Source organism: Callionymus lyra, chromosome 4 (assembly GCF_982586985.1).
Source record: "Callionymus lyra chromosome 4, fCalLyr1.hap1.1, whole genome shotgun sequence".
Taxonomy (NCBI): Eukaryota; Metazoa; Chordata; class Actinopteri; order Syngnathiformes; family Callionymidae; genus Callionymus; species Callionymus lyra.
In genome coordinates, this window is record NC_141821.1 from 28,047,197 (window position 1) to 28,063,059 (window position 15,863).

At 38.8% G+C, this 15,863-nt stretch overlaps 1 protein-coding gene across 1 annotated transcript; it reads left to right on the forward strand.

Annotated features, from left to right (window-relative positions):
* Positions 1 to 1,542: 1,542 nt before the first annotated feature.
* On the forward strand, positions 1,543 to 4,570 carry LOC148082339 (alpha-2 adrenergic receptor-like). The gene has a single exon (XM_087788167.1). The coding sequence runs from the start codon at positions 1,564 to 1,566 to the stop codon at positions 2,809 to 2,811; it is 1,248 nt and encodes a 415-aa protein (XP_087644293.1). The 5' UTR covers positions 1,543 to 1,563; the 3' UTR covers positions 2,812 to 4,570.
* The last annotated feature ends 11,293 nt before the right edge of the window (positions 4,571 to 15,863 follow it).

The following is a 15,863-nucleotide window of genomic DNA, read 5'->3' on the forward strand; positions in this document are numbered from 1 at the left end:
GTCTTAACTTCCTTGACAATTATTGAGTGGCAAGATCACAACAACTTGATGTGAATTAATACCTTAAAATAAAACAACATCAACTTCAATTGAATGAATTAGCGTCAGTTGTGAACTTGACCTTTTCAAAGGGCGGAGTGAAGTAAATTACTCCATCTGCTGGTGGGTTTGACCTTTGTCCGCCTCACGTCTGGGTGACCCTCAAGACCATTAAAGAAAACTTTCTGGTCTCTATCTGATGCAAATCAATGCCACATAAGGACTTTAATGACTATGTGAGTTCCTCACAGTGTGTTAAGTGTGGTTTCGGTCCTTGATCTGGATATGATTGATTGTTAAGGAACACGCTACTGCTGCAGGGCCAAAGCTTCAACAAAAGAGACTTCATCAGGAGTGAAACAGCAGCTCAGTGACAGGAACAAAGAGGTCTACATAAAGACACATCCTCGTCTTTATGTAATGACTCTACAGAATCTAATGCAGGTTTCCATGCGTACAAAGGTGATCTTCCCATCAAACAGAGATTAGCATCAAAGTTCTTATCTCTTCTTGCTGCAAGGACTCCTGGTAGAAAGTACGAAAACTTCAATGCCCTTGAAGAACTTTATCCCGACTTTTCAACTGCCAGACATTTGGGCTTCGTAATAGTGCCTACCTTCTCTGGTAGTTTGGTAAAGATTGATCTGGTTTATATGCTGACTTTGAATCTGAATGAGTCACTTTGTCACCTGAGCGTTGATTAATAAACATTTACAGCACTCTGGCTGAGGCGGTGCGTGAATAATGGTGGGAAATTATAGAGATGCTGCAATTGATTTATAGCAATGAAGCTTTTTTTTATATATATATATTCCTCCTGTCTGTCAGTTTGCTTGCTCTGCTCACACATTTATGTAATGATTGTCACACACACATTTCACACAGTACACACCGCTGGACAGATATGAAGATCAGGGTGTTAATGATGACATCACACACACACACACACACATCTCCAATAATCCTGAGCAAACATGGATGTTATTAAACAGACGTCAACTCCAATCTTCTTCCACTCACTCAAAAACGAATGTGCCAAATATCTTTGCTCACCTCTGGACGTGCTGTGAATCCTTAACTGTCCTTTATTTAAATGTTTCCTTTTCGTTTGTTTTTTTTACTTTTTACAAGGGCCAATCTGAAAGCTGGTTTTAATTTCTCATCAAAATAATAACAGGTTTTCCCCTCACTGTGTTTTTGTATAAAGTGACATCATCATCATCATCATCAAACATATTAAAAGAGTGATAATAGAAGTAAAGTACATGAACAAAGGGACGAGCAGGAGCAGGTGGAGGGAGGAGGGTCGCTCTTGTATAACACATGGGACACCAGAGCTGAGGGAGCAGAGCGCGCTTCACTCCGCTTCTGACTCCGCGTGAGGATGCGCGTCTGTGCGCGGAGAATGAAGGCTTTCCCCAACTGCGCGTGCATCCTCAGGTGTGCGCGCCGCGTCTCGTCCTTCCAGAAACACCCGGGGTCCGGACGGGATTCGAGGGAGACGCGTCTCTTCTGAGCGCGAGGATGGATCCGTTTAATAACGCGAGCGCGTCCTGGGATCGAGGCGGCGGGTATTCTTTGGCGGCGATCGCGGGCATCGCCGCCCTGGTGACTTTCCTCATCCTCTTCACCATCATCGGGAACGTCCTGGTGGGCATCGCGGTGCTGACCAGCCGGGCTCTGAAAGCCCCCCAGAACCTGTTCCTCGTGTCTCTGGCCACCGCCGACATTCTGGTGGCCACTTTGGTGATGCCCTTCTCCCTGGCGAACGAGCTCATGGGATACTGGTATTTCGGGAAAGTTTGGTGCGCGATTTATCTGGCGCTGGATGTTCTTTTCTGCACCTCCTCCATCGTGCATCTGTGCGCCATCAGTCTGGACCGGTACTGGTCCGTCACACAGGCGGTGGAATACAACCTGAAGAGGTCTCCCAAGCGCATCAAGTGCATCATCCTGATCGTCTGGCTCATCTCCGCATCCATCTCGTCTCCTCCACTCATCTCCATCGACAGCAGTGACCTGAGCGCTCAGCCTCAGTGTGAGCTCAACGACGAGACCTGGTACATCCTCGCCTCCAGCATCGCCTCCTTCTTCGCCCCCTGCTTGATCATGATCCTGGTCTACGTCAGGATCTACCAGGTGGCCAAGACCAGGACCAGAGCCATGTCCGTCAAAGAGGCCAGGTCAGATGGCGTGACACAGACGGAGAACGGCGTGAGCAAAGTCCCGTCGCCGTGTCACGAGAGGAAGGAGAATGGCCGCTGTGGGAGTCCACCCACGCCCAGTCGCCCCACCGTCACGGTGGGTCCCACGGAGGACGTCGAGTTGGACGAGAGTTCCTCCTCTGAGGTCAAAAGTATCAAATCGAATTCTGTAGAGACGGCAAAGAGGATCGTCTCCATTTCAAAACGCTCCACCAGAATCTCCAGGGTCAGCAACAAGTCCATGGACCTTTTTACTTCAAGAAGAAAACTGCGACGGAGCTCACTGGCCAAGAAGAAGGTCAGCCAGGCCCGGGAGAAGAGGTTCACCTTCGTCCTAGCCGTGGTCATGGGAGTCTTCGTGGTCTGCTGGTTTCCCTTTTTCTTCAGCTACAGCTTGTACAGTGTATGTCGGGACTCCTGTAAGATCCCGGAACCGCTTTTCAAGTTCTTCTTCTGGATCGGCTACTGCAACAGCTCCTTGAACCCGGCCATCTACACCATCTTCAACAGAGACTTCAGAAGGGCTTTCCAGAAAATTCTGTGCAAGTCATGTAGGAAGTCTTTCTAGTTCCCCCTGATCCGAATGCCTTCATCAAATATGCACTTGTGTCTTGTTCCATCATCACTCTTGTTCATTTTTCTTCATCCTTTAAAATCTCTCAACATCTAAACGGTTGTACATGTGGGTGGTTAGTGCTAACGGCATCTTCTAACTTATGTATTTTAAATCAATGCCATTGTAAAGCTGCACTGATATTCCATCCAACATCTAAGTATCAAGAGAGACATTGGCCTCCTCCCAAATTGACGCCTCACAAGAAAGGTATCCACTGGGCATATTAACCAAGTTAACCCTTTATATAGAAGTCAATAAATTAACTTGGGAAGTTCATGGACGTTCTCCCTTTTAGACCTGGTGTCCTAAGGTTCCTGTCATCTACACGGTCAATTGAAATGATAACAAACTAAATTATGTATTCTGTTATAATTGTTTCTGTCAAAAGTCCATCTCTGTACATCTGTGCAACTTTCCTTTAAACTTAAAACAGTTTGTTGTTGATATAACAATTAATGAATTGATACTGAAGATACCACACATTGTTACTCTGTAGTGTTTTTTCCATCAAGCCAGAGATCATCTTCAATCATTTTATTGATCATTTAGCAAGATACCTAAATCCATCATCTATCATCCTAATCAAATGAGTCAAACTCAAGGCCTAGCCATTCTGTTAATCCACAAAATGTCACTGAGTGACCTCACATTACTTGAAAGTAATAAAGCCAAAATCCATAAGATTTTAAATAGTGTTTCTGTCTCCCCTTAGTGTCGGAATAATGTAACTGCAATCTTGCAATACTCAATTTTTCCATTGCCAATTATTTGTGCGTGTACAAAAACGAGATAAAGGCTCTTGCTGGGTATGTTTCTCGTCTTAACTTCCTGTTAAGAAAGTCGTCTCCGACACTGACAGATTCTAACAGGCGAGGTCATGTTTACAGTCACGTCTTGCTCAAACAGTCTGCTGCGCCTCCTCAGTGGCGGCGTTACAATGAGACTTGACTGAGAGTGAAGGACTGTAGCTCCAGATTATAAAATGATATGTTATTTATTGACTTGATGTTATTATCATACTACCTCACCTGGTGCTTTAGCTTATCATTCCTGCTGCCGTGTAGTTTTTCAAATCATGCGTTGTTTACTGAAGCAATTCTAAGTACTGATATTTTTTTATGGTCTTAATGGAAATTAATCAAGCACATAATGATGTTTCTGAAAGTCACAAACACTTGCTTGTCATGTTGTCGTCTATGTTTTGTTCCAGCATATGTGGGTGTCTCAGAGGAAGCTGACGTCCTACATACTTCAACACTTCAACAAAATAAATCATCTAGGAGGAGACACTGTGAAAGATATACATGTAAGGCCTGGAAATAAAAGTATTTGTTTTGTCTCAAATGTTCCTTTTTAAATGTGTGGTAAGACATCTATTGTAAAGTGCAAGTTGGTAAAGTTAAGTTTAACTGACTCTACCTTCCACCTATGAAAAACAGCAAAGAAATCAAATCAAATTTTGTCGAAACTTGCTTGCTTAAGACCTTGGCCCCTGAGAGGGTTAAGCGTGTTACTTTTAGAAACAGTGCCTTTATTATAGCAGGAACATTCTTAGTGCTGGCGTAAATCAGTTTTTTATTTAGGAATTTGATGTTTGTTTTATTTATTTATTTTTTAAATCAGTATCAACTGAATCATTTAAATGAATTATTATTAGCTTATAATTCTCGTTCTTTAAATAAGTCAATTTTATGATTAAGTTGTACTTTCAATTTATCGTGTTGCTCATTTAAGACGTTTATGTTCAGAGGCTCATGAAAAGGCAACAGTTTTGTAGAGTTTATAGATTTCATTGTCAGTGGAAAAGTGTAAAAAACAAGCTTGTCCTGAAATTAAAAGCTGTTTTTGTGGTTCCAACGAAGTCCGTGAGGAAATCTTTTTGTATTAGTTTCTAGTGAAGACGACAGCCGGATGCAGGAGCACACTCGAGCTCGTGAAAGTGATGAGGATGCTCTGATGTGGAGTCCCTCCGGTCCTCACTCTGTCTGTGACCTTTCTTGAAGTTTGATGTCTTGGTCTGACTGCCTCCTAATCCAATACCCCTCAGAGACCCCGAGGGCAGACGTGGGGTAAAGCCTTAAGACCCCACGTAAACTCATGCTCTGCTGTCTGTCGCCACTGACCGTGTTTTTCTCAAGCCTCTTGTTAAGTGTTATGAGTCCATCTGCTGCTGCTCACAGCCGGACATTTATGCCGGAAAAAAACGCCTCAGAGGTTCACCGACTCTACGCTGCATGGATCATCTTTCTTATTGCGTCTCCCCTCCAGCGAACCTTCATCAGCAGGCCCAGAGCAGATCATCTCAGAGAGTTCAAGCTATTGTCGTCCACGAGCATGTTCAGACGAGGAACCGTGAATGATGACATTTAAATCTGTGAAAGTAGAGGCAGACAATGTAACATCACATTAACATCAATGTTTTTCGTATTAGTGCAGCCGGGAGCAGAAATGCATAAGCGTGACATGCCTTCTTTGTCATGTGAACAAAGCTGTGGGAGACGAGCTGCGGTGGTCCTCTCACACATCCTGCTGCTGCTGTCAGACTTCTTTTCTTCTTCCCCTCCACACACTGAGAACGTCTTCTGCTGCTGAAGTCAATATATATAAACGGCACAGTGGAAGAATGATACAAAAGACTGTTTAAAATCCTTCATACGCACATCAGGAGATAAAGAGAGAAGACTTCGCAGGATCAGCGATGATCATCTAGTCATGTCTGTTTCAACACAACTCCTCTAATCACACACGTTTGACAAGGTGATGAAGAAACTTGTGCTTAATTGACATCTTGATGAGTCTCTTTTGTGATCGAATGTCACAGCAGTTCAGTGTTGACTAACGTTTACTACAGCAGAACATGTACCTTTAAAACCCTGTAAGCTTCAGCAGGACTTCTTATTACTCTCCCATTTGTTCTTATTTTGAAGCAGCTTTTGTTTCTACAGAGTAACAGACGTGCCCTGAGTCCATATTTTCTCCTTCTGCTTGGGTGATTTTAGTCCTAAAACAACAGACGTTCATTGAGAACTGTGTCAAAATTATTTTTATTTTAAATGAACATGGAAATATATAGGGCGTTTGTTCAATTTATTGTTGAAATAGAACTTCCAGCTGCTAGATGGCAGCAGTCATTACGTCCCCCGCAGCTAAAGAAAATGAAACCCTGTGAGATCTCGGCGATGACTGAGGACGAGGGGATACAGCTCGAACCCTCGGCCACCTTAATAAGGGAAAACTGGTTGAAAAATGAATGGACTTTACACATGAAAGTCACAGATATCAGGACTGACTTCATCCTCCTGAGATCAACATCTGTGGCTTTGTCCACAGTATCAGGAAATGTATTAGCGCACAACATGTTGCGTAATTAAACGCTGGATTCAATCCTCCAGTGTTATTCCAGGGAACATATTTACCCAGCAGCAGGAGAGGAATGGTGACCGCGAGTTAACAGAGGTCATTACAAACACTACATCTGCTACAGATGATAATTACATTGCTATACATTTTCCGGACCTTTAACTTTAATAAATCTCACAGTGTAATTACAACAGCGACTGAAATTATTATGAAAGAAGAAATTCCCCGCGTGTCAAGCGTACATAAGGAAGCCATTGAGTGTGAAAAGATGCTTGGAAGTGGAGAAAAGTCCCCGCGGTGTTGTGCAATCAGTGTTCCTCTGATGTGTAATTACTCAGGAGGCTGAAACAAAGCAGACGTCCCATAATTATGGAGCTGTGTGAAGACTGTAAATCAGGTGAGATGGACTTGTTGTTGAGCACCTCATTTGTATCACATTTCTCGAAGCACTCCAGTTTCCTCCCACAGTTGCACATGGTGTTTGATTGTTAAACTATTTGTTTCTTACACAAGCATGTATGTTGCTCTCCTTGTGTGTCCTCCACCTGTACATGAAGTGACCCCCTGCTGATAAGCTGCTGACCCCTCCACACGAGGTCAGTCAGCATGATGTCCATTTTTCTTGAGCCAGATGGTCTTGATCAGCATTTTATCTTCTCAGCAAGACTTTTGTACGTCTTTATCTTCTAGATCGACCTCCTTTGTATCCAGCCTTTTTCAACCAATTGTTTACTATATGCTGGACAAGGTCAAACACAGGAGCTTTAAAATATATATATATTTCCAAGTTTGTGCACAACCTTTCTTGGAAAATGTAGCAGTTTAACCCAGTTTCTGCGCGCTTAAGTGTTGATGGCTGAACCACTGACTGCAGATGATCGACTAAGATTGCACAAACAGTTTAGCAGAGGGGAAAACAATGGTGGGTTAAGGAGGGGCTTGGGCAACATTCATCATTCATGTAGCTCCAATGGAGCTGACCTAAAGTAGTGTGGAGGGAAAAAGATAACTTGGAAGTATCTCAGATCTTAATAACTTGCATGTTAAAGTCCCAAACTGGATAGTAAGTAATAAGTAGGAATTTTCAATTCCTAAAGGAACCATGTAATATAATATAATATAATATAATATAATATAATATAATATAATATAATATAATATAATATAATATAATATAATATAATATAATATAATATAATAAATGGTATTTAATTAGTAAACGTTTTTGTTCAATATATTTAAAATTATGTCCTTAAATGAATAAATGACATTGCATTAATAAGTCAAATAAAAAAATATACAACTTGTTTTTGTCTGTCTGATATATTTCCACATGATCAGGTCTTGAAAACAGTGGTTAGTCATGATGAATCAGGTTTTTACATCACAAAGTACATGCAAACACTGAAAAAACATGAATATGAAAATAATAAGAGGTGAGTGAGATGAAAATCTCCCCAGTCTAAAAATGTATCAGTTTAACAGAAAATGTTGTTGTTTCAGGTTGTTGATTTCACATTTTCAATTGTAGTTCTTTATGGTTTCATTCGATTTTCCCCCGTTTTATCGAATACTGCAACGCTTGAAAAAGGACGAGGCAACACACGATACTGCCATCTAGTGGTAAAACTTACCAATCGCAGTTGTATTCATTTTATTGTTAACGTTTATAATTTTGTTTACTGATAATAGTTGGTGTTTTCTGATAATAGCCTGTGGGAGTGTGATAGAGTATTGGAAAATAATCACTCCATTGTTCGCTGCCTCTTTTTTTGTGTTTTGTTCATACTCTAGGAAGTTTTGATTGTTTGTGCGACTTGTGACCCTGAAAGGCGCTTTACAAGTAACTATTACTAACTTACTTTTACTTACTTCTAACGTACATTTTAGATAGTGCATGATTACAAAAAAGACTCTTGATTTTTTAAATAACCAGAAAAACGGTTTGTATAAAATAAAGCATATATTCTTTTGTTAGTTGATATTTGAATTTATTTTGTTCTAAGACAAATAATGGTGAAAATTAATAGACAATTATAAAGGAACAGAACCGTCGGTTTATCTTTAAGAGTAAATAAAACGCAGAATATTCACATCGCTTTTCTGTCATTTTATCATTTGGAAGTTTACAGTAAAGTTTTCCGTTTATTATTGAATATTAATTTCTTACAGACAACTTCTTCCGCTTGTTTTCTCTCATATGTCTCATAATTTCATCGTCGCAATGCGACGATGAAATTCATTTCGAAATCAGAAGCAACAAATAAAAACAACTCAACAAAATTAACGTTCGAATACAATGGATTTAATTTATTTTTATTCATTTAATTTTCGTGCTTCCGTTAGAGGTTTTTGACAAAATTTCACTCGCTTGTCTGTCTTATTTCAAAGTTTGTATACGAGTGCCCTTCCTTTTTAGAAGTGACTTTAACATTTTATTGATAACGTTCGAAGCTCGTGTTTTAAGTCAAGATTTACATCTAAAAGTGGAGGAAACCTCTATGTAATTCAGCCTTCAAAGATAAATCAAAAAAACAATCTACACTGTCACACTAGTTTTATAGACTTTCTTATGAAACTTCTTGTCAAGTTTTTATTTAGTTTTTTTATTTGTGCGTGTGCGTGTGCGTGCGTGTATGTGCGTATGAGAGGTCATTTTCAATGCTTTTTTTATTTTTCGACGGCCATGTAGCTTCTATAGTTATATTCAACATTTTTGAATAAATATATATATTTTTTGTAAATTGTTATCAATATATATTATATGTCATATAATTATGTATCCATTTATTGTAATAATTGTTAACGTTCAAGGTGATAAAACACATTATTTTACGCCACAAAAAACGTAGAAAACCCCACGCATCCTGTGATCATTGCAACTTATTGGAACTAAACCCGCAACTTTCTTGCACTGTTGCGCTGTCCCGTGTTTTCTCAACTGCGAATCTCAAAATTAACCTTTTTGTCGCTAAATGTGAGAATCATGTCAACATTCACTTTCGTATAAATTTTGAGCATGAGCTTCGTATTTTCTTGTTTCATATCTACCGTGACATTGAACTGAACTGCCTTTAAGATTTTCTTATGTTAGTTGGAAAAATATTTTTCGTTGTACCAGCGCACAAAATATTTATACACAAAATACACAAAAGGTTTCTCTGAATATATCAGAATCAGAAACTTTTACTGCCAGTGTCGTAAACCTTTTTTTTTTTTTTGTGGTGGCTGTACAGAAAATAAAAACATGAAATAAGACAGTTTTCTCACGTTTAATTAACGTTAAATAAATGTCACACAATCATTTAACGTTTTTCTCATTACAAATTCTAACATTAATAAAAAAAGGCTCTTCTTTTTTTTCATGAAACTTTTGAATCACTTTCAATTTGGATCTTAAAACAGTTTTGTGCACTGCATCATGGATATACATTTAAAAGATTGCATTTGATCAAAATAAACGAATAAATATGTCGATGGTGTTCAATCAATATAAAGAAATAAATAAAATCAAGAGAATACTCAGTTTGAGAGGCGCTTTCTTCAGTGGGGGCCGGAGGGGGGCCAGTCCTAACAGCCTCCCAGCATCCTTCAAGGCCATGATTTATTGAAAATCTCAGCTCTGTGTATAAGCTAATATGACAGAAGTGCTTTGACCTCGGGGCCACTGCACTCTCCGCTCAGTCAGCTGCTACTTCGGCGGCTCGCCTTCCTTCTCACGCGATTCCTACAACCCAACTTCTACTGCTGCTTTCAAGGCAACATGTTTTTTTTTTCCTTTTGTATTTTGATTGGGTTTGTATTAGGGCTCTTTATTGAGGACGGGGGGTTCCAGGGTCACACTGAGTTCAACCCAAGAGAAGTCCTTCATTCACCGAAGTCATTGACAGAATTCTTTTATTTGAAGTCTGGTCGGATCGCAGTTCTTGGATCAGCAGAAGATGTCTCTCATCGATCTGATGTCCATAAGTGTGTATATGTGCATCTGCGGTCCATCCAAAGTGCCCCATGACCCCCCCTGAGGGGTCTGTCCAGCTTGCTTCCTGTGTATGGCAGCACTAATCGTGTTCAATTACATTGAGAAGAAGTAGTTATTACAACTTTAAAAACACATTTGAAATACAAATTACAATAAGACGTGAACGCCTTTGATCTCAAGAGCAGAATCACTGAACTCACTCTGAAAACTCTTTATTTTTGGTCCACATGTCGTTTGTTTTAAGGTATTTACCTTAAAACAAGTACTTAGAACTATGATTTCCTACTTTTTCAGTACATATAAAAATCATTTCACAAGTCAAGAAGTTGCATCATCTCTAAAGTGTTGCATGTGTTGCTCAGGTTCAGCGCCAGAACCATAAGAAAAACATAATTGTGTGCAATGTCTATGAATTTGTGCTTAATTTAACCTGCTTTTAAAATGGATTGAATCAGAGATTGTTGAGTTTGAGTTTATTAACAACCATTTAGAACCACAGGCGTAACTTTTCCTGGTGACAAACATTTTAAGTCAGAGCCTGGAAGTCGCACAAATCTCAGATAGTTCAATCGTTTTTATTAGTGGTCTAACGGTAAACAAACTCTCAGCTGAACTTTTCAGTGACGATCCTCGGGTCAAAAGTGTTTGTTTTTTTGAGAAACAAAACATCAGACAAAACAAAACTTTTTTTTTTACCGTTATCGGCCACACTGGTTTCAATTCTTCTATTCTTTTGTGGCTACTAAAGAATAAACATGAACTACGACTCTTCTTCTTTTAAGTAAATTTTCTTTAGAGATCAGACGGTCGCAGGTTGAAGCCTTATTATTATATATTCTGTTGCATTATCTCAATTGTTTTTTTTTTCTATTTAAAAATAAACCAGTTGAAATGAGAAAAATAAATCATTAAATCTTTTTAAAAATAGCGGCAGTTGTGGAATAGATATATAGTAAACATTTTTAATATAAATAAAACATCAATGCAAATGGAAGAACAACATTAAAAAAAAAACTAAAAAAAGGTTTTTAAGATTTTTAACAGAATACAAAAAGTTAGTTTGGATCTCAACAGTAGAACGTATTTTTAATTTGACTAAAAGTCTACTTTATGAAAGTAAATAATGCAAGATGGTGGTTAATTTGGATATTTTCTAGGCTTGATTAGAGCCTTCATACGGCACAAACCACGTGTGGAATAAATGTAAAAATGTATTTAAAGCTAGAAATTCAACTAGTATTTCTGCATTTGAATTAAACTTTTAACCATATTTATTTCCTGCATCAAGTGTTTGTTCCAGCGGTGGAATCTGTTGCTAATCTGGATCATTTTCATTCCACTTCTCACTGTTGTGAAGTGTTTTCTTCGGTTGCGTCTCTACTTTTTCCACAGTGGCAGGAGACGAACAGGCTGATTTGATCTCATCTGCTCATGTTTGCTTTGCCCACTGAGTCGTGGATAAGGTCGTGGGGATGTCTGGCATTAGTGCTCGCTGGGTTTCCCAAAATCAAGCATTTTTCTCCTCCTTTGTACCCGCCTGACAAGCTGTCTCTAACAAGGGTTAATTCGCCGTTCAAGGGTTAAACAAACAGGCATTAATAGTTTATTCCCAGCAAAGACTGAAGAGTGCTTTGTTTGCTGCCCAGATCAGATCAGGACTCACACACGTAGAAACAACAAGGTTATTTTTGTTAACAGGCTTTTGTGCAGAAGGCTTTTGCAATAAAGCAAACAAGCTCCCACAATGTGGCCGGTCCCAGAGAAGTGAGTGCACTGAGCTGGCGTCTAATGGGGATTAAGCCCCAGAACTATGTGTCACTTTCAATGGTTGTAACCTGGAGTGTTCTTTTGGGAGTCGGGAGCAGGTATAAATGAGGAGGAAGGAGCGCTGGCATGACTGACAGCAGGGTTCTGGAGGTCTCGCTGACCTGCGAGACAGGGAGCGGCCTGCGTTTAAAATCTCCTCTGATGGTCCATTCTGTTCGCGGGCTGAACCTATAGAGCGAGTGGAAGGCTGTGTCAGAGCCCGGAGTCAGGCGGACTCGTCAATGGCCCCACACTCGATGTGGCATAAAGGGCTGTTCTGGTTGACTGCCCCCGTTTGGGCTGACCTAAGATGTCTGGACCTCACCGACCTCAAACACACAACTGCATTTCAGGCTTCACCCTCAGCAGCGTGCGTCACCAAAGTGGCTCTTTCTGCTGGCGGCCATGACGCGGGTTCCCCACCAGCATGATCATCCTCCCTGCATGGTGGTGGGCGACGGAGCCGGATCGGTTCCGGCCTTGAGCTGCACTTTGTACATTTTTCGTCCACTTGAGACAGAAGCGAGTTGATTATAGCTCTGTTGACACAATATCTGGCAACCCATGTTACTTTCCGTGCTTTAGCTGACGTCATATTTACAACCTAGCATTAGCAGCGAGTGCCAATGGTGCCTGTTGATATTTTGTGGTTCCATAAGTAGCTCCGTGACGTAAACATAAGGAACATTTCCAAAAATTCCCAATGGAATTCCATAATCTTTTCTCTCTTTGATGGGTTTGCCACTAAGTCTAAAGGGAAAATAAAAATGCAGTTAATTATTGACTACTTCTGTGAATGATCGGCCATTTTATTTGGCGCAAGTGTTTTTTATTTTAGAGTAAAGCTAATGAGCATAACATCATTCGTATTAACATCTTCTGCCACATCACAGGCTGCAAATTTTCAACCTGTTTCTTCTTCATAATGAAAGAAAAGTCATCATTGTGGTTGATGTATGGCAAAGTATCTCTGCACATTCTGTCTCTATCTTTCCACTATGATGTGCAGAGAACCAGTGGATATTGAAAAATGAAATGAAACATGAAATATTGAAGCATCAGTCCGAGGGAATGGTTCAGATCAAAAGATGAACAGAAGAAGTTATGTGCTGCCACTTTTTATCAGTTGTGTTATTGTAACAATCTGGTTGGACATCTTTTTTAAGTTTATTCTTGTGAAATTAAAACAGTTTATTGGTTTGATTATTGTATTTCATATATTATAAGTACGTTTCCAGACTTATTTTTATTTGGAATCATATTTGTTTTAAACCTTGTACTCTTAGTGTGTAGTGACATTAAATAATGAAATGTTTAATTAATAAGTATAATGGTATGCATTGATTTGTATAAATGTAACCTTTCCAAAGATCTTTTACTAGCCACGATTGAAAACTTAACTAATCACAATTTTAATTTTCGTTATAGTTAAAGGCTTTAAGTTTGAAGTATCTTTTTAAGCTTTTGGTACTTTCTGAGTGCTCATTTCTTCTTCCAAACTGTGTTCTAGAGCCACGAACGCAGGACCATCCATCAGTCCACCTTGCAAACGCGCCCCGCCAGCATCAATTAAGAGATTTTCGGTTCACAGCAAGTTCATAGACGAGACGAATCGTGGTTGTTGTGGCTGTTGGCGAAGTGGCATAAGATCACGACGCACAAACATGTCTGCACAAATTAACTTGTGTGAGGAAAAACAACAACACAGCGTCATATTGGTTTAACAACAACCACACAATATCGGACACTAATACTTGTTGCAGTTAAGCTGGTAAACCTGATGTGCCAACATAACCGAGGTGCCAATGTTTCAAGGATTGAATGAAGTGCCCAAATCTTCCTGTTCACTTTCTTACAAACACATTTTGTTCCGTCGAAGTGTTTCAATAGCTTGATCCCACATTTAAGAAGTTAATAGTCTTACTAGTCCCGGCACAAGATCGGCTCTGAAGTGTGCAAGAGATTTAATAAATGTGGCTCAACATGCTTTTTCACTATTCACTTTGGTCACTAGAGCTAAAAGTACCTCAAAGTACCTCAGCTCCCAAATAAAAAAAACGTATAAACAATGTCAAGACAGTCCAACTGTATATTTAATATATAAGAACAATTTGTTTTTAATGTTATCCTTGTCAAATTAAACTATTAGAGCATTTTTCCCACTCTCACACGTTTAAACTTTTGAACATGTTTAAGTTGTCATGGCAACGTAAGACCTACGTTTTTCATGGTATGGGAGTCATTTGGTCAGTTATGCATTTAAACATGAATCTATTATCAACTTATTATCTCTATTAATGAAATAAATATTGGAACTATTTGCAATTTCCTATGACAAAGAGTTAATTGATTCCCACCATGTATCTGTTTAATAATTAATAATTAATTAATAATTCTAATAATGTTCTAGTCGTAGGTAATTCATGTTCCATTGATGCTATTTTTAAGGTTATATTTATATTTCAACATATAAATTATATATAACGCTTCTGTTTTTTCTTTCATTCATCAAATTACAACTTAATTGAACTTTCCGCCGTTCAGTGCTGCTCCGTCTGAAGACCTATAGTTCGCATAGTCCCAGTTCACCAGGGTCGTAGGGACGTTTTATCAACTCATTTGTTAAGGAAAAAATCTGAATAAATCTGAAGTCGTTAGAGTCAAATATGTGAAGTTTTTTCGCAGACCGCGAGACTAATACTTAAAGAGGATTGCAGGGAAAAGTCAACCTGGAGAGCAACAGTTGCATGATCTCAGCCTCGCTCCTTCATGTTGTGCAACATTCACGCCACTTTGGTTTCTAGCTCAGGAGAGTCGGAGGGATGTGGATCAAACTGCAGCAATGCCGGACTGGAATGTTCCGAACCTGCTGCTCACACATAAAAGTAAAGCTCCTCAATCCTATTACGAGTCCAAACGCAAAGTTTTAGTCACAGGTTTGAAGCTGACTAAACATTTTCAGTCCTTCAGCTCTCATTAACTCATGTTGATCTGCAATAAATGGTCGTTTAAGGTCGCGGGGTTGAGGTCAACAAATCCACTCACAGGTTTAGAGGAGAAGCTGAGGTTCGAGGCCTGTTCAGGAGAAGAATCGTTTCTGGTTCAGGCGCGACCACATCTACCAAAATAATAAACAATATATATAATAATAACGAAAAAATAATAATATGGAACTAAACTTTCATATATTATTTGCCGTTTGTTTATGTATTAATGTATGTTATACATGGTAAGTAAGTAAGTAAGTAAGTCATTTTTATTTGTATAGCGCTTTTCCAGACCAGGGTCACAAAGCGCTTCAACAATCAAAACAATACTCAATAAAGTATATACTTTAAAGGACAAGATAACACTGATAACACAGCTTGGTTATGTAGAACTACGTTGTTGTAGCAAGCATATTTTAAACAATTTTAATAACTTTTGAATTAATGTTATTTTGCAAAATATTGCGAAAGGACATTTTTATTATTAGTTAACGTAAACTAAAATGCTTTAAAACTCAACTTGTACCTCCACCACACTAATAATAAAAACAATAATCATAATAATTATAAATACAATAATAATAATAATAATATTGATAATGGCTGATAATGTCTTTATTCACACAAGTAGCGATCATTTTAATATAGCAAAAAAACATTATTATTATTATTATTATTATTATTATTATTATTATTATTATTATTATTATTAATATTATTATTATCAGTGGTAGTAGTACCAGCAGCAGCAGTAGTGTAGTAAAGTGTTCTATTTAATGTATGTTTACATTATTTACAAAGCTGCTGATAATAAATTGTATGTTTTTAAATGAAAGCACTTGATGTTAATGTTTAATTCGCGTGAAAGTTAC

What these genes read in the sequence shown, in the direction of transcription:
- LOC148082339 (XM_087788167.1), top strand. Translation starts at nt 1,564, where the DNA reads ATGGATCCGTTTAATAACGCGAGCGCGTCCTGGGATCGAGGCGGCGGG.